General features: G+C 36.7%; 1 protein-coding gene across 11 annotated transcripts in view; it reads right to left on the bottom strand.

Annotated features, from left to right (window-relative positions):
• The window catches only part of LOC100475793 (serine/threonine-protein kinase Sgk3), a 166,861-nt gene that overhangs the window by 10,509 nt on the left and 137,769 nt on the right, over positions 1-18,583 (bottom strand). For all 11 annotated transcript variants that reach the window (XM_034668143.1, XM_034668144.1, XM_011221209.3 and 8 more), the window contains 7 exons: positions 18,355-18,412; positions 11,643-11,726; positions 11,411-11,542; positions 7,346-7,458; positions 7,214-7,250; positions 6,526-6,612; positions 1,056-1,151 (listed from right to left, as the gene is read on the bottom strand). In XM_034668143.1, coding sequence (XP_034524034.1) covers positions 1,056-1,151; positions 6,526-6,612; positions 7,214-7,250; positions 7,346-7,458; positions 11,411-11,542; positions 11,643-11,726; positions 18,355-18,412 — 607 coding nt within the window. The remainder of the gene's footprint in view (positions 1-1,055; positions 1,152-6,525; positions 6,613-7,213; positions 7,251-7,345; positions 7,459-11,410; positions 11,543-11,642; positions 11,727-18,354; positions 18,413-18,583) is intronic.

Raw genomic sequence — 18,583 nt, 5'->3', positions numbered from 1 at the left:
GCTCCTGTGTTGGATTTCACTGAGAACTCCCCAGTTTTGGGGGGGGGGGAGGAATCCCCACACAGAACAAAAAGCAAACCAAAAAAAACAAGCCCCAGTTCAGGTCTCTGCTGATGGTAGTATTTAGCTTAGTGGGGCAGCAGCATGGGTGATAAGTGCACGGTCCCCAGCATGGGGATGCTGGACACTCATGGGATCACAAAAGGACTCTAGACACTACTCTAAACACCTCAGAGTGTAAAGAAAAATATGTACTGTTCCTATAAGAATATGTAAACTAACCAAAGTGCCTAAACTGCTTGCTTGTGGTTGGAATGATATGTAGTTTTTAAGTTTATTTTTTAGTAATCTTTCTACCCAACGTCGGGCTAGAACGCAAGACCCCGAGATCAAGAATCACATTCCCCTCCAACTGATCCAGCCAGGCACTCCTGGTTGGATAATTCATGTAGTAAAACAACTTTACACACGTTAATCAGAAGCACTGGTTGGCCTTATGTGTCTTCAATTAATAAAAACTGGGGTAAATGATTTCATAGTGAATATCTCTTTTTTTCAATAAAATCAAGACATGTTTGCGGTAAAGGGAATAGAGGGGTTCCCAACAGCAGAAAAAGGAGAGCACCAGTGTATTAATCCTATAAAAATAAAATACATGGCAAAACCCAAAAGATATGATCTTCTAATAAACACAAAAATCTTTTTCTTCCATCTTTTTGAAACTGGGCAAAATGATAACGGGGTAAACTGTATGAAAGTGAGTAATATTAATGTTATAGCTAATGTCTACTTCTAAAAAATGCAAGTGGGATGAGAATACCTGATTAGTATAAGTAGTGATTACTACGACAAAGAAATAATTACGTTAAAAGACCAGTAACAAAGGAAAAGTTTTCCCTTTTGTATATATCTCCAATGTGATTCTGGATTCATTTAACCAGGTTACTACTACTCAATCAGTGTTATCTAGGAGTCCTTGGGATTATTAAAAAAGAGAGACAACTCAGAGTAATGAAAATATATTGGAATAATAATAAGAGAGCAGAAATACATACCAATCCGTACAGCATTTCATACAGAACAGCACCAAGGCACCACCAATCTACAGTATTGTCATAGGGCTGTTTTCGGATTACTTCAGGAGCAAGGTACTATGGAAAACATTAAATATCAGAGCAACTCATAAACAACACATGCTAAATTTAGGAATAATTAAGAAATTTGACACATTTAGGTTGTTACTGTGATTTTTAGTTGGTAGGGTATGCTCACCCTACACCAGTGGTTCTCAGGCCTTCAGAATCATGTGGCACATTTTTCAAAATACACATATTCAAGCACTTCCCCCCACAAACTGTGATGTAATTAGGGCAAACAGAAGAGGACAACAAATACAGAAATCTGTAATACTATTTAAACTAGGTATTGGGTGGGGGGAGCAGGGAGAGTCTTTCACAAGATTAATTTATTTTAGAAATTCCTCTGGTCATTACTCATAATTGTTTCTCTTGAAGAAAGAATTTTTAACGTGGCAATTATAATCCATTTTTCCCTTCAGTTAAAGAAAAAAGAATGTGAACTGCATTGTTATTAGGAATTATAATAGTAACTACTATTAATTACTATAGCAATTACTGTAATTACTATATAATTCTCTAACATATTATTTAGAAAAGTTATGTAAGTTATTAGATGGCTATGCACATTTTACTTGTAAAACATTTAAACATCATAATTTCACACATATAAAACGGTGAATTTGAATTTAAGATTCTAATATATATATATTTTCTCTTCCTATATGAAAAAAGGAAATAATTTCCTCTTAGGTTTTTTTTTTAAAATGTGATCCAAAAAGACAGCAAAATATATTAAAAGGGTTTAGTAATTTCTGATTACATTTAGATTTAGATGGCCAAAAAAACCCTTGTGTTTCCTCTCTAAAAACTATAGGACTTAAAGATTTTGATAACTATACTATCAATATACATTCGAGATAGTCCAAGATGGCAGCACAGGAATAGGAGACCTTGGTTTCTTCTGGCCCTAGGAATTCAGCTAGACAGCTATCAAATCATTCTGAACACCCGAGAACTCAACTGGAGATCTAAGAATAGCTGCAACTCTACATATAGAAAAGCGACCACTTTCTGCAAGGTAGAGGTGCGGAGAAGTGAATCCGAGGCGATATATGGGAAGATAAACCACAGGTGGAGGGAGCCTCTGTCAGCCAGCACCGGAAAGTGATATACCAGCTGAGCACAAAATCAGAACTTCTGGAAGTCTACTCCGGAGAAGGACGTCCCTGCCTGAAAGGTGCTCAGGTGGTGAAACGGGGCGGAATCCTAGGTGGGACAGCGTGGTCTGAGGATCCCCAGGGTTACAGGAAGACCGGGGGTGCCTGAGCAGCGCAGAGCTCCCAGGCATCGGAGTGGGAAGCCAGCAGCAATCAGTGAGCCCAGGAATAGGCTCTCAGCTCAGGGTTGCCATATACCACAAACCCAGGCATAGATGTGGAAGCCCAGCAAGAGGCGGAATGTCTGCAAGACCCCCTCCCACTTCCCCTGGAGGAGCGGCACGGGTGCACATCCCAGCAGTTTGGAGAGCTTGGAGACTCAAAACCTAGCCGCGTGCCTGAGATAGAAACGGTCGGTCACAGGCTGGGTGAGCAAGGAGTGAAGCCAGAGACCAGGGAGACAGGATTGACTGATTGGTTTTCCCTGAAGGTGCACTGAGGAGCGGGGCCCCTAGCTTTTGGCTCCGGGGCGGAGACTGGGAGGCTGCCATTTTCATTCTCGTCCTCTAAAGCGGCCTGGAAAGCCTTCAGGGAACAAAAGCTACTTGGAGCAATCTGGAGCAGATTACTTCATTTGGGCCCCTGGCAAGCTAAGTGCAATTCTGCCCAAAGACACTTGAGAATCACTGCCACAGGCCCCTCCCCCAGACAGCAAGAACATCCATCTAAGACCAAGTTTACCCATCACAGAACTGCAAAACTCCAGCGCTACGGGAAAAGAGTATATATAGAATTCATGTTTTTTTTTTTTTTTTAAACCACAATTCTTTAGTCTTTCAATTTTAATTTTTTTCTCTTTCCGTTTTCAACCAATTTCTTATTTTATCAACTTTAAAAATCTTTTTTAATTTGCATTTTTATACTTACATTCTATCCTTTTTGTATTAATTTTTTGTATATATATATACACACATAAATATATATATTTCTTTCTTTACAATTTTGTGATGTAGTTTCTTCTAACAGACCAAAATACACCCAGAATCTAGTATATTGCTCTGTTCTCTTCACTTGTCTGATCATATTCTCTCTCTTTTTTCTTCTTTTTTTTTGTTAAAGTCTTTTTAAATTTTCGTCTTTACAATTATATTCTACCCTTTCAATGTATTTTATTTTTGTGTGTATGTATATATATATATATATATAACTTTTTCTTTCTTTACAATTTTGATCCGATGTAGTTTCTTCTAACAAACAGACCAAAATACACTCAGGATCCAGTGTATTGCTCTGTTCTGTTCACTTGGCTGATTATTTTCTGTTTTTTTTTTAATTTAAATTTCTTTTTGGTTCAGTTTCAGGTCTCTTCTGATTTGTTTAGTGTTTATTTCTCTGGGGTCGTTGCCATTTTAGTATTTTGTTCTCTTGTTCATCTATTCTTCTCTGGACAGAACAACAAGATGGAAAAACTCACCTCTACAAAGAGAACAAGAGGCAGTACTCACTGATTTAATCAGTATGGATACAAGTAAGATGTCGGAACTAGAGTTCAAAATAACGATTCTTAAGATACTAGCTGGGCTGGAAAAAGCTGGAAAACACTAGAGAATCCCATTCTGGAGAAATAAGAGAACTAAAATGTAATCAAGTGAAAATAAAAAAGGCTATTAATGAGATGCAATAAAAATGAGATGCAATAAAAAATGGAGGCTCTAAATAGTAGGATAAATGAGGCAGAAGAGAAAATTAGTGATAGAGAAGACAAAATGATGGAGAATATAGAAGCTGAGAAAAAGAGAGATAAACAACTACTGGATCACAAGGACAGAATCCAAGACATAAGTAATACATAAAGTGAAATAATATTAGAATAATTGGGATCACAGAAGAAAAGGAAAGAAAGGGAGGGGGCAGAAAGTATATTGGAGCAAATTATAGCAGAGAACTTCCCTAATCTGGGGAAGGAAGCAGGCATTCAAGTCCACGAGGCACAGACAATAAAAATAGGTGAATACCTCGACATATAATAGTGAAATTTGCAAATGTCAGAGACAAAGAGAAAATCCTGAAGGCAGCTCGGGACAAGAGGTCCATAACCTACAAGGGTAGAAACATTAGACTGGCAGCAGACCTATACACAGACACCTGGCAGGCCAGAAAGGACTGGCATGATATATTCACGGTACTAAATGAGAAAAATATGCAGCCAAGAATGCTTTATCTAGCAAGGCTGTAATTCAAAACACGAGAGATAAGAGCTTCCAGGGCAAAAAGAAACCAGAATTTGTGATCACTAAACCAGCCCCGCAAGAAATATTAAAAGGGATCCTTTAAGCAGAGAGAGAGCCCAAAAGTAACACAAACCAGAAAGGAACAGAGACAATATATAGAAACAGTGACTTTACAGGTAATACAATGGCACTAAATTCACATCTTTCAATAGTTACTCTGAATGAACAGAGGATCATAGTGGACAGGAGGGAAAAACAAAACAAGATGAAATCAGAGAGGGAGACAAACCATAAGAAACTCTTAATCATAGGAAACAAACAGGGTTGCTGGAGGGGAGAGGGCTGAAAGAATGGGGTGGTGGACATTTAGGAGGGCATGTGATGTAATGAGCACTGGGTATTAAATAAGACTGATGAATCACTGACCTCTACCTCTGAAACTAATAATTCATTATAGGTTAATTAATTGAATTTAAATAAAAACTAAAATTAAAAAAATTTAAAAAATAAAATCAACTTAAAGGAGATACAATTTACATAAAAATGCATCCATATTCAAAAAACTCAATTTACATTCACAAAAAATGTTTCTTCATACACAAACCAAACTAGAATGGTTACAAATATATATAAAAGCTAGGGTAGATTAGAGAAGGGAAGGAGAAAAAAACATTTCAAAGTATTTTTACTTCATTTTTTTTTAGCTTTTCTGATCTTGATTAAAAGTCTCATGAGAGCCATTTTATCACACATTTCATCATATTTGCAATTACTCTACAAAAGAGATGACATACTACCTGGCTTCTAAGATCACTATAAATACATTAAAATTAGGATAGTTTAAAATAAACTAAGTGTGTGTGTGTGTGTGTGTGTGTGTGTGTGTGTGTAGTAAGAATAACAAGGCTTTAAGATAATTGTAAGGATTATTATTATTGTCTCAAATGGAAGGATACATTTTCTGCTAGCTAACATGATTAGAGGATAAGATTCTCTGATTAATTCTGACTTGTGGTTTTCTTTTTTTTTTAAAGATTTTATTTATTTATTCAACAGCGAGCGAGAGAGAGAGAGAGAGAGAGAGAGAGAGAGCGCGCGCGAGCGCACAAGCAGGGGGAGGGGCAGATGGAGAAGGAGAAGCAGGCTCCCCGCTGAGTAGGGAGGCCGATTTGGGACTTGACCCCAGAACCCCAGGACCAGGACCTGAGCTGAAGGCATATGCTTAACTGACTGAACCACCTAAGCGCTCTGACTTGTGTTTTTTTTTTCCTCCATATCCACTGCTTTACTTTCTTCTGTTAAACACATGGTTAATTTTATTATAAAATATTTCTATTATAAGAAAAAGAAAACAGAAACTAAAATAGCTGCCACTAATTATAGGCAATGTCAATATTTTGCCATATTTGCTTTAGCTTATTAAAAAAAACAGCTTTATTTAGATATTCACATACCATGCAATTTACTCATTTTAAAGTGTGTAATTCAATGGCTATTGGTAAATTTAGAGTGGTGTAAACATTACCACAATTTTAGTACATTTTTCATCGCTGATGAGTGATTTTTTTTTTAAAGGATCAAAAATCTAATCAAATGCTTTAAAAAGTCTAAGGTAAACTTTTAACATTAAAAACAAATAAGCAAATGGGGGGATGGGGTAATTGGGTGACGGGCATTAAAGAGGGTGCTTGATGTAATGAGTATTGGGTGTTATATACAACTGATGAATCACTAAATTCCACCCCTGAAACTAATAATACACTATATGTTAACTAACTTGAATTTAAATAAAATCTAAAAAAACAAAAATAAAAATAAACATAATTTATATCTTTGTTGGGTTATCTGTGGTAGCTTACAATCACAATTAAAAATACTATCAATAAACTTTAAATGTTTTGAAGGGATGATTATTAGATATATACAAGCGGCTAAAAGCTTTCTGAAATGAGAGTTTTATTCTACTTTTCTGATTTCAAATATTGTATGGGCACTTTGTGATTCATTTTTGCATTTTACACATGATTATATAAACAACAACTGAAACATATTTCTTACCTCTGGTGTCCCACAAAATGTTGTTGTCGTGTCAGATATAGCAATTCCTTCTTTACAAAGTCCAAAATCTGTTAAGACAACATGTCCCTGACAAACAGAGGGGCAGTAAGATAAAACAATGCATGGGCATAAACTGACAATTTTTAAAACCATTTCACTTTGAAATAATTATAGAGCCACAGGAAATTGCAAAAATAGTACACAGAGTTTCGTGTACCCTTCACCCAGCTTCTCCCAATGCTGATAGCTTATGTAACTGTAGTAAAATATCAAAATCAGGAAACGGACATACTGTTAACCAGACTGCCAATTTTATTCAGTCTTCATTATTATTATTATTTTTTACACATATGCACTTGGGTGTGTGTGTACGTATGTGTGGTTCTATACAATAGAGATGTGCGGATTTATGTAACTACCGCCTCAATCAAGATAGAAAACTATCCATCACCCCAAAGGAACTAAAGAACTCACTCATGCTACCCCTTTATCTTTGTACTCCCCTATGCCACTGTCCCTGTCACCTTGCACCCACTCATCTGTTTTCTATCTCTACGGCTCTGTCATTTGGAGAATGTTATGTAAATGGAATGAGGCCATGTGTGGAACCTTTGAGGTTGCCTTTTTTCCACCAAGCATAACAACAATAAAATTGAGAATTGGTAGATTTTTAAAAGGTAATACTTACTATTGAATCCAAAAGAATATTTTCTGGTTTCAAGTCTCTATTAAATTAAAAGGAAAGAAAAGCAAAACTGAGTATTAACTGAATTAAAGTAATAAAACAAGACGTTTTTGCAAGAAATACGTTAAAATGTACCGGTATACTATTTTGATGGAGTGCAAGTAACCCAATGCACTGGCAATCTCAGCAGCATAAAACCTAGCTCTGTGTTCAGGAAAGGACCGTTCTCTCTGTAAGTGGAAGAACAGCTGTCAAATGAAAAAAGAAATGGGTATTAAGATCAATCGCACATAACGTGAAATAAATATATCCTATAAATAAAAAAATAGGATTTCTGTTATTCTGAACATGAGATAAAAATGCACCAAAGCACAGAACTGTGACTCTCCCCTGTGTCCCCCTCCTCACAAGCATTCTCTCTTCACCCACACATCTTTCTTTACCCTTGCTAACTTTAACTTGCTCATCTGTCAATTACTCCTCAGTCCTCAATGTGGCAGTGTCCTCACCATGCTGGAAAAGATTATCAACCCAGACCAATGATCTGGATATCGCCATGGAGTCAATAAGGTCTCTCACTAGGCTTTTTTTTAACTGTGGTTTCATTTGGGGAAAAAAAAACAAAACAAAACACTATTCAGAGATTGGAAACAAGTGGCTGGCAGACCAAATATAACCCACAGATATAATGTGTTCGAGCCAAATACTGTTTTTAGAAAAATCTAAATTAACTGGTAACATTTAAAAATGGAGAAATTTTTTGGTAAGAATTCAGGTTTGGTTTCTTCCAGAAGAAAAAAAAAAAAAAAGCAGCAGCTCTGCAACATTAAGCCTAAACGCCTGTGCGATAGCAAATGGGTGGCGCTGAGCAGCAGCTGGACTCTCCAGTTCATTCCTTTTACTTCTGAAATCGTATTTTATTTCTTACTATCTGTCCTTTACTCATCAGGTTACCTGCCTGGGCGAAGTTTGCCGTAGGTTCTTACTCTAAGTTCCCTGGTTCTAAAACTGATCTCGCGTTAGGGTTCCTCGTTCCTTGGAGAGTTCCATATCCGCTCCTTACTGGCCCCTGACACTGCAGGGATAGCAAAGTTTCTGTCCTCAGTTTCTCCGCTGTTATTCTTTCTCTGGATACCCTATCCAGGTAACCTGATCCATCTAGATTTCAACCACCTCTATGTCGACGTCTTTCATGTGGACATACCCCACCTACACCTCTGCTTGGAGCTTCTCCTGCAAAGACTTGCTGCCTGCTGCTCTTTCTTGAATATTTCACAAGCCAACAAATTCAACTTGTCTAGAACAGAGCCCCCGTCTTCTTTTACAGATTTACTGCTACTGCTGCTGTCGTCTATCCTTTAATGACATCACTTTCTACCCAGCCCTCTGAGCCATAACAAGGTACAGTGAGAAGAGTCAGGTTTTAAAGCTGATCAGAGTTGGATTTAAGTCCTAGTTCTTCTCTTTTTGTGTGCAATTCATTTAACTTCTCTGCCTTAAAAAAATTGTCCCCCAATTTTTCTTAACCTCTTCTGAAAGGTTACGGTGAAGATCAGTTATAACAGATCCTGAGAGAGGAGGGACGTGGAGGCTGGCCTGGGATTCCTCTAGACTGCTCCTTTACCCTTAGCCTCTGTATCTAACTATTGAATACATTCTTCTGTTTTTATCTTTTAATTATTTCTGAAATACTCCCTCCTGTTTAGCCCTACTACTGCCTCTATTAGCTATAGCATATTGTAATATTCTATATTTATTGATCTGATCACATCTAATATAATATTAACGGAAACTACCCAAAATGAAAACCTGACCATTCACCAATGATAGCTAACACTGTTTACTAAATCAAAGGCACCGTGCTGAGGACTTTATATGCTTGTATTATTTAATCTACCCAACTAGTTTGAGGCAGAAAATTACTGAGGAAGCTGAGGTTCAGGAAGGCTCGTTTATACGCCTAATACCAAAGTAAGTACATGTGAAGGTTAAAACGTTAGGTATGAAAATCAGAGGGCCCATGCAACTTATGATTATTGAACTCTATATGTGAAACGAATGATGTTCTATATGTTGCCTAATTGAATTTAAATTGAAAAAAAAAAAGAAAGTCAGGGGGACAGTACTAGTAAGAATGACACGAAACCCATGATGAAATTATACTCCTCCTACCTCTATCCTTTCTCATCTTTATTGCTCTTCTAACTACTGCCCCATTCAACTCCTCCTCCACCAACCCCAACATTCGATTCTTTTTATTCCCCATTATCTTAGCCAAGTCTATCTTTTAGAATACAAATCTACATCTTTCCACCTTTGCCACTCAGTGTATGAGTGATAACTGTGTAAAAAGAGGTCAGTAGCAAGGTCCTAAAACAAGATGAAGAAACCATGGACAAAGCAGGAAGCTTGCAACAGGGTCTCATCTGCAGCTAATGCCTTGCAGGACATTTCAAAGTCACAAATTGGTACTCAGGTCCAGGTTAAATCCAAGACCTGACACTTACTAGAAAACATGGTGACATTGAGAAAGTTACTTAACTTCTCTGAGCCTTAGTTTCCTTATCTATAAAATAGGTGTAAGAGTATTTATCTCAAAGAGTTATAATGATTAATGGAAATAATGCAGGTAAAATAATTACAAAGTGCCAGGCCCTCAACAAATTCTCATTATGTTAGCACTCATGTACAGACAAAATGGAAACCTTCAAATCTTCAACCTTCAAAGTTTTGCCTCTACACTGAGGAGGCACATGGCCTCTACACTGAGGAGGCACATGGCATTTTTGTCATAGATGTAGGGCATTGGTTTTTTTTTTTAAGGATTTTATTTATTTATGTGACAGAGAGAGAGAGAGACAGCTAGCGAGAGAGGCAACACAAGCAGCGGGAGTAGGACAGGAAGAAGCAGGCTCTCAGCAGAGGAGTCTGATGTGGGGCTCGATCCCAGGACCCTGGGATTGCGCCCTGAGCCGAAGGCAGATGCCCAACGACTGAGCCACCCAGGCGCCCCAGATGTAGGGGGTTGTATAATGATTACTTTAATGATCTTCCCCCAAAATGACCTAGGTGTGTCTGATCATCTTTCAGGTTTGCAGAGTAGACATTAGTCTTCCTTCTAATTCCTTTATTCTATAGTTAGGTATACCATATTAAGGCTGAAATAATTATTTTCCTCTCTTTCTGATCTGGGACTAGGGGATGAAAGATCCCTTTGTAAAGGTAGGACACAATCTGTGAGAATAATTTTTAGAGACATTCACAGGTCAGAGACCAAGCAAATTAGAAAGGTATAAGGATTGAGAAACAGAAGAACAAGGGGTAGTCTGCTGCCGAAATCCTGGAATCACATTCCCTGAGTTCAATTCCTGCCTCTAATACTTACTAACCACATGCCTTGAACAAGTTACCTAGCTTCTCTGTGCCTCAGTTTCTTTATCTTATATAACAGGATTGTTGTGAAGATAAAATAATACATATAAAGAGCCAGAGTGCTGGGCACATAAGTATACTTGATGCATGTTAGCTATTACTGTAATTATTATCACGACCGTAGCGTTTTCCAAAATGTATTTCAATATCCCTCTGATTCAGAGTTTTAGGGAATATTATTAACAGATTTGGTTCAAATAAAAAGGGACTGCATGCTAAGAAAATATTTTCAAAGAAATCTTGGCTTTGTTTAAGCCAGAACTCAAAGTCTTTAACATGCTGAAACATATTGTGAATCACCAAGAAACATATTGTTAATTGCCAGTGGGACAGAACATGAAACGCTTTCTAAACTGACTTCACCACAGAACTCTTTATTAGAGGATCATCTCGTCTGATTATAGTTTGCATGTTTTAGAAAATGACAGGCTAGAGTAATCTTTATATGCAGCTGTGAAGACAATAATTATCTAAATACAAATCGTGTTTTATTCTAACGTTTCAGTATATTATTCTTGCTATACTACCCGTGAAGTCTGTAGCTTCACACCAAGCTTCCCTTATGAATCTTCCCACTTACACACCATAAGCTGCTTAAGAGCTTTGTTTACAATTCTCTACAGCTTGCTCTGTGCTTATTAGCCAGCATCTTGAATCTAATAGCTGTTAACGCTGGCCTATCCTTCCAAAAACTGGTAAGAAAAACTGTGGCTTTATTCTAATTTTTCTAAACATTATCAACATTAGAAAACTAATCATAAAACTCACCTCCCCTCCGTTAACAAAATCCAGAACAAAATAAAGCTTTTCAGTTGTTTGGAAAGAATAATGTAATCCAACCAAAAATGGATGTTTCACATTTTTCAGAAGCACATTACGTTCAGCCATGATATGTTTTTGCTGTAAAAAAAAGTAAAGGATCAACTTGTATTATATACCAGAAAACAATTCTGTTAATTGAGAAAATGGATTTAGGAGAAACAATGCTATTTTATTTTACCTCTTTTCTGTTGAGAACTATTTTTTTCTGTAACACTTTGACAGCATAAAATTTTCCATCCAGTTTCCGTTTTGCAAGAAGAACCTGTTGTAAAGATTGTGCTATTAGAAATTTCAATATTTTGATAGAAATAATTCACTTGTCAATAAATTCATACTTAAATTATGTACAAAGAAAGTCTAAAAGGGACCTAGATGATGTTTCAGTTTTGAAAACTGAAAACTACTGAATTTGTTTTTATTCGACTTCTCCTTAGACATTTTAATAAAACAGTAACAAAAAAGGAATGTTAATCATTTGAATAGCCAGGTACCATTTCTTTGTCACTTAATGTGACGATGTTTGAGATTTTTACCAAATTTAAGTCCCGAAATCTACAGTGCTTGAGATCCTCAAGTATGAGGTGTGTGTGCTTGCATGCCAGCCCTGAGTCCGAGAAAGTGTCCTTAGAAAATACTGAGGCTATCAACTTTGTGGCTAGAGTAAAAAAACGGAGAACAAAATGGTTTCTATGTGATGAAATGCATTTTTGTTTTAACATTTAGGTTTCTAAGTTTTTTTTTTTTTTAAGATTTTTTTAAAATTTATTTATTCAACAGAGATAGAGACAGCCAGCGAGAGAGAGAACACAAGCAGGGGGAGTGGGAGAGGAAGAAGCAGGCTCATAGCAGAAGAGCCTGATGTGGGGCTCAATCCCATAACACCAGCATCACGCCCTGAGCCGAAGGCAGACGCTTAACCGCTGTGCCACCTAGGCGCCCCATCTCTTCTAAGTTTTAAATTCAGAAGCATTCAGAGGAAGAAGCACCACGTGTAGCTAAGTTTCTATAATGGGCTGGGCTGTATGCACTTTCAAGGATCCGAAGAAATTTAGACTCTCTTGCCCCAGAAAAAAAGTAGACATACTTAGGGTTTTGCAAATAACTTCAAGGGATTCAAGATGTCCAACAAGTGGTGTTAACTATTAAATGATGCATTCCAAAGCATTCTGAGATGAGCTGACACGGCAACTAGTGACACCACGGGCCTTGTATTCTAGTATATGTGTTGTCTTCCTTGCTACAACTTAAAAACCCAGTCTAATCATGAGAAAAATATCAAATTCCAATCAAGGGACATCTTACAATATACCTAATTAGTACTTCTTAAAACCATCAAGGTCCTCAAAAACAAGAAAGTCTGAGAAGCCGTCACAGCTAAGAGAAGCTTAAGGAGACAACACGACTAAATGTAATGTGGTCTTATGGATGAGATCCTGGAACAAAAAAAGGACATCGGGTAAAAAGTAAGGAAATCTGAATAAACAATGGACTTGGTATCGATGCTGGCTCATTAACTGGAACACGTGTACCAGGTAATGTAAGATATTAACCACAGGGACACTGGGTGTGGAGTGGAGGATAGTTTGGGAATTCTCTGAACTTCCTGTATTTTTCTCTTTACTCAATTTTTCTGTAAATCTAAACTGTTCTAAAAAAAGAAAGCCTATTAATCAGAAAAAAAAAGTTTGTTTTTAATCAAGACGGAGTCAAAACATCTTCAGGGTAAAAATGTCCTGGGCTCAACTGTTGGCATTTTCCCCATTTTCCATTCTTTTGTTTGTTACAATATTTGACTCTATAGAACATCTTTCCTTCTTACATTTTTCCTTTTCTCAACACCTCCCACCTGCCTGGCCTTTCCTGCTCTAGTCTGATTGGTTCATCTTCCAAAACATTATGAGAAAATAATTCAAATGTGGCAATTAGGAAGTACCAATTTCCTTAAAGTAAGCATTTTTCAATAGATTGGTAGTTTTGGAGAACAGACCAGATGGTTAAGAAACAAACAGGCAAAAGGAAAATGGAACCAAGACCCCTCAATGGAGAAGAGTGTAGAATAAATTTTTTAGCTTGCCATTATTTATTTTAGTCTATCATACATTTTTTCTATTTTTCTTTCTTTTTTTTTTTTTAAGATTTTTATTTATTTATTTGACAGAAAGAGACAGCCAGAGAGAGAGGGAACACAAGCAGGGGGAGTGGGAGAGAAAGAAGCAGGCTTCTAGCGGAGGAGCCTGATGTGGGGCTGACTCAGTCCCAGAGCACTGGGATCACGCCCTGAGGAGAAGGCAGACGCTTAACAACTGCGCCACTCAGGCGCCCCTTCTATTTTTCAAACACATTCTGGATTTGCATTTGTTTTACTTTTCCATCTTTTTTGTGTATTCTGCTTTTGTTTTACTGTATTTTATTGGTTTCTAACCATTCTGCAAGAGTTTTAATTTTTATTAAATATATATATAGAATGACTCACAAATCATTACAGCTCAGTAAATTACTACAAAATGAACACACATTAACTACTATCCAGGTCAAAAAATTAAACATTCATGGATAGTTCTGGGCTCATTTCTGGGTTTTCTATTCTGTTCCATTGATCTACGTGTCTATTTTTGTATTTACCCAAAGAATACAAAAAAACTAATTTGAAGGGATACATGCACTCTGTAAGGCAGCATTATCTACAACAGCCCACTTATGGAAAAAGCCCAAATTTCCATCGATAGATGAATGGAAAAATAAGATGTGGTATTTATATATATTGGAATATTACTCAGCCATAAAAAGAATGAAATCTTGCCATTTGCACTGACATGATGGAGTTAGTATTATGCCAAATGCAATAAGTCAATCAGAGAAAGACAAATACCATATTATCTCATTCATATGTGGAATTTAAGGAACAAAACAAAGATCATAGGGGAAAAAAAGAGAGAGGCAAACCAAGGAACAGACTCTTAACTACAGAAAACAAACTGATGGTTATCACAGGGGAGATGGGTGGGGGGACAGGTTAATTGGGTGATAGGGATTAAGGAGGGCACTTGTGTTGAGCACCAGGTGTTATATATAAGTGCTGAATCACTAAATTGTACACCTGAAACTGATATTACACTGGATGTTAACTGGAATTTAAATAAAAATTCAAAAAAAGAAATAAAAAAAATAAAACATTATCAGTAGCCTGAAGCCCCCCTTGTATCCTATTTCAGAAACTACTTATCCCTGTCTTCCTCAACTATCTCAATTTGTAATAACACAGCTTTTGTCTTTTTTTAAATTTTATGTAATTAGAATCATATAAAGTTGTCTCTGACTTCTTTCACTCTAAATAATGTAATATGCATTCATCTTGTGCCACATAGCATAATTTTTGTATTTTTATTGTTGTGTAGAATAATGCATTATACAATTTAAAAAACTTAATTCCAGCATAAATACAATGTTCTATTAGTTTCATGTGTATAATACAGTAATTCAACAATTCTGTACACTACTCAGTGCTCATTATGGTAAGTATACTTTTTTTTTTTAAATAATAAGTGCACTCTTAATCCCCTTCACCTACTTCACCCATCCCCCCGCCCACTTCCCCTCTGGTAACCATCAGTTTATTCTCTACAGTTAAGAGTCTGTTTCTTTGTTTCTTTTTTTCCCCTTTTTTCATTTGTTTTGTTTCTTAAATTCACATATGAATGAAATCATATGGTATTTATCTCTCTCTGACCAACTTATTTCACTTAGCATTATACTCTTTAGATTCATCCATTTTGTTGTACATGGCAAGATTTCACTCTTTTTTATAGCTCAGTAATATTCCACTGTATGTATATACTGCATCATCTCTATCCATTCATCAGCTGATGGACACTTGGGTTGTTTTCATATCCTGGTTATTGTAAATAATGCTGTTATGAATAGAGGGGGACATATATCTTTTTGAATTAGTGTTTTCCTATTCTTTGGGTAAATACCTAATAGAATTACTGGATCATACGGTAGTTTTGTTTTTAGTTTTTTGAGGAACCTCCATAATGTCTTCCATAGTGGCTATACCAGTTTGCATTCCTACCAACTGTGCACAAGGGTTCCTCCTTCTCCACATCCTTATGAACACTTTTTGATTTTAGCCATTCTGACAGGCATGAGGTGAGAGCGCACTGTGGTTTTGATTTGCCTCTCACTGATGATGATGTTGAGCACCTTTTCACATGTCTGTTGGCCATGTGTATGTCCTCTCTGGAGAAAAGTTTATTCATGTCTCCTGCCCCTCTTCTAATTGGATTACTTGGGTTTTCTGGTGTTGAGCTGTATAAGTTCTTTATCTATTTTGGATACTAACCCTGTATCAACTATGTCATTTGCAAATACCTTCTCCCACTCAGTAGGACTTTCTATTTTGATGTAGTCTCAATAGTTTATTTTTCGTTTTGTTTCCCTTGCCTCAGGAGACATATCTAGAAAAATGTTGTTCCAGCCAATGTCAGAGAAATTACTGCCTGTGTGCTCTTCTAGGATTTTTATGGTTTCAAGTCTCACATTTAGGTCTTAATCTATTTTGAGTTTATTTTTGTGTATGGTGTAAGAACATGGTCCAGTTTCATTCTTTTGCATGTAGCTATCCAGTTCTCCCAACACCATTTGTTGAACAGACTTTGTCCCATTGCATATTCTTAACACTCCTTTGTTGAAGATTAATTGACCATATAATTGTAGGTTTATTTGTGGACTCTCTATTCTGTTCCATTGATTTATGTGTATTTTTGTGCCACTACCATCTTGACATCCGGATTGTGATACCTCCAGTTTTGTTTTTCTTTTTCAAGATTACTTTGGCTATTATTCAGGGTCTTTTGTGGTTCCCTATAAATTTTAGGATTATTCGATTAGTTCTGTGAAAAACTACATTACACAGTTTAATCCACTCTTTAATTGACAGACATTTAGATTGTTTATGAATAACATTTAGATTGCCATGAATATTCTGGCATATGCCTTTCTTAGTGCATATGTGCATGCATTTCTGTTGGATATATACCCAGAAGTAGAACTGATGTGTCACACAGATATTGGCACATATTTAGCTTCAATAATTAACACGAGTTTTCAACTGCATAAAAAATGAAATACACAGGAATAGATCTAATTAAAGATGTGTAAAAACTCTATATAAAACACTATAAAACAGTATTGAGAAAAGTTAAAGATGAACTAAATTAAGAAATGGATATACCATGGTCATGGATTAGAAGACTCAATATGTAAAAATAACAATTTTTCCCAAATTGACCTACATATTAAATGCGAACCCAATCAAAATTCAGCAGAACTTTGTGGAAATTGGCATGCTAATTCTAAAACTTAAAAAGATATGCAAAGGGCTAAGACTCTTGAAGAACAAGAAGGAAGGACCTGTTTTGCTGGCTATCAAGCTACACAGTCTAATAGATTAATGGAACAATATATAATATCTTCAAACAGAAATATGAAACATAAAATCCAGAAGCAGATCCATGCAAATATGGACACTAGATAAATAATGAAGGTTACCCTGCAGATGAGTGGAGAAAGAACTGTCTTTTCAATAAATTGTGTGGGATCAGTTGGATATCAATAGGGTGGGAAAAAGGAAATGTGACCCTACGACTTTATGCTGTATCCAAGAACCAATTCCTGATAGACTCTAGATCTAAACATGAAGTTTCCGGAAGACAATGCTTTTTGTTTTTAATGACAGACTATCTCTAACATCCCAACAGACTGTGAGCACTCTGAGTGCAGTATCCCTTTCTAACTCTCTGTTGCTGTACTAGCACAACGTCCATCATGCAGCGGGTGGTCAATATGTATGTGCTGAATTAACACACGTGGATTTAATTGTATGGTTACAGTTTCTGGTATCCAGGGAACTCAGAAAACAAACTAGAGATACCCAAAGCTCAGCATGTAGGAAACTATAATTAAATACATGCATATTTATTTTCACTACAGATTGAAGTGTAATGCAAAAAAGCACTTAAATATACCTAATGATTCTGGTTAACTCCATCTATGATGTTTCTGGCCTTAAAGCAGATTCTCTTTCCTTAGTATGGCCACACTGTCAAGTTGTGTGATTCATCTGATGCTCACTGTATGAGGAACAGCAGGGTTTTCACACATCCCTTTCCTTCCCCAACTGTTATTTTTTCACAGTTGCTCATTTTTGTCTTTCCAGCTTCCGCTTAAACAGCACCTCTTTAAAGAAGCCATCCTTGACCAACCCATCTGAGTAGGAATTTTTCCCCCACTTGCCTATTGTCCTCTATCACTTCACTCTATTCTGTATTTACATCACAGTCCCCATTACTCCTTTTCATTATTTAATGACTCCATTTTTTTAAAGATTTTATTTATTTGACAGAGAGAGAGACAGCCAGCGAGACAGTAAGCACAAGCAGCGGTAGTGGGAGAGGAAGAAGCAGGCTCCCGTGGAGAAGCCTGATGTGGGGCTCGATCCCAGAATGCTGGGATCACGCCCTGAGGCGAAGGCAGACGCTTAACGACTGCGCCACCCAGGCGCCCCTTGATTGCATGTTTTTAACTGGCTATTTCCTCTACTAGGCTGCAAGCATCACAAAGGTATTGACTATGTTAGTTTTGTTCAATACTCTCTAACTACCAGAACCCAGCATACTGCCTGGCACATGAGAAGCACTCAACAAATACTAGAACAAATGAATTTTATGTTAAAATTTGAATAAACACCTTAACTCCCTAAGTATTTTGAAGGTAGAGAAAGCATTGTAACTCCATATGCTGCATACAAACAAGTCCTGTGGCCTGGAATATATAAGGCATGCATTCCTTAAGTACTTATTTACTGAATGGCAAAATAAAAACACTCTCACCTTGCCAAAGCTGCCTTTTCCAATAACTTTCAGGAAGTCAAAGTCTGTTGGTTTAGCACTGAAAAAATGAACAATAAGAATTAGCTTCCTAGAAATTGGAAAGATATTAACTTTTAAACATTTCTTAGCACCTCACTCTTTACTAAGAAAATGCTGGGCACAAAACATTTTAGCATGAAGACTCCAGCTTTCACACTGGTAGTATCTCATCATGAATATAAAATAGGTA

Source organism: Ailuropoda melanoleuca, chromosome 9 (genome assembly GCF_002007445.2).
Source record: "Ailuropoda melanoleuca isolate Jingjing chromosome 9, ASM200744v2, whole genome shotgun sequence".
Lineage (NCBI taxonomy): Eukaryota > Metazoa > Chordata > Mammalia > Carnivora > Ursidae > Ailuropoda > Ailuropoda melanoleuca.
Note: the sequence above shows the minus strand (reverse complement) of the source record. Positions and strands in the feature narration are given on the sequence as shown.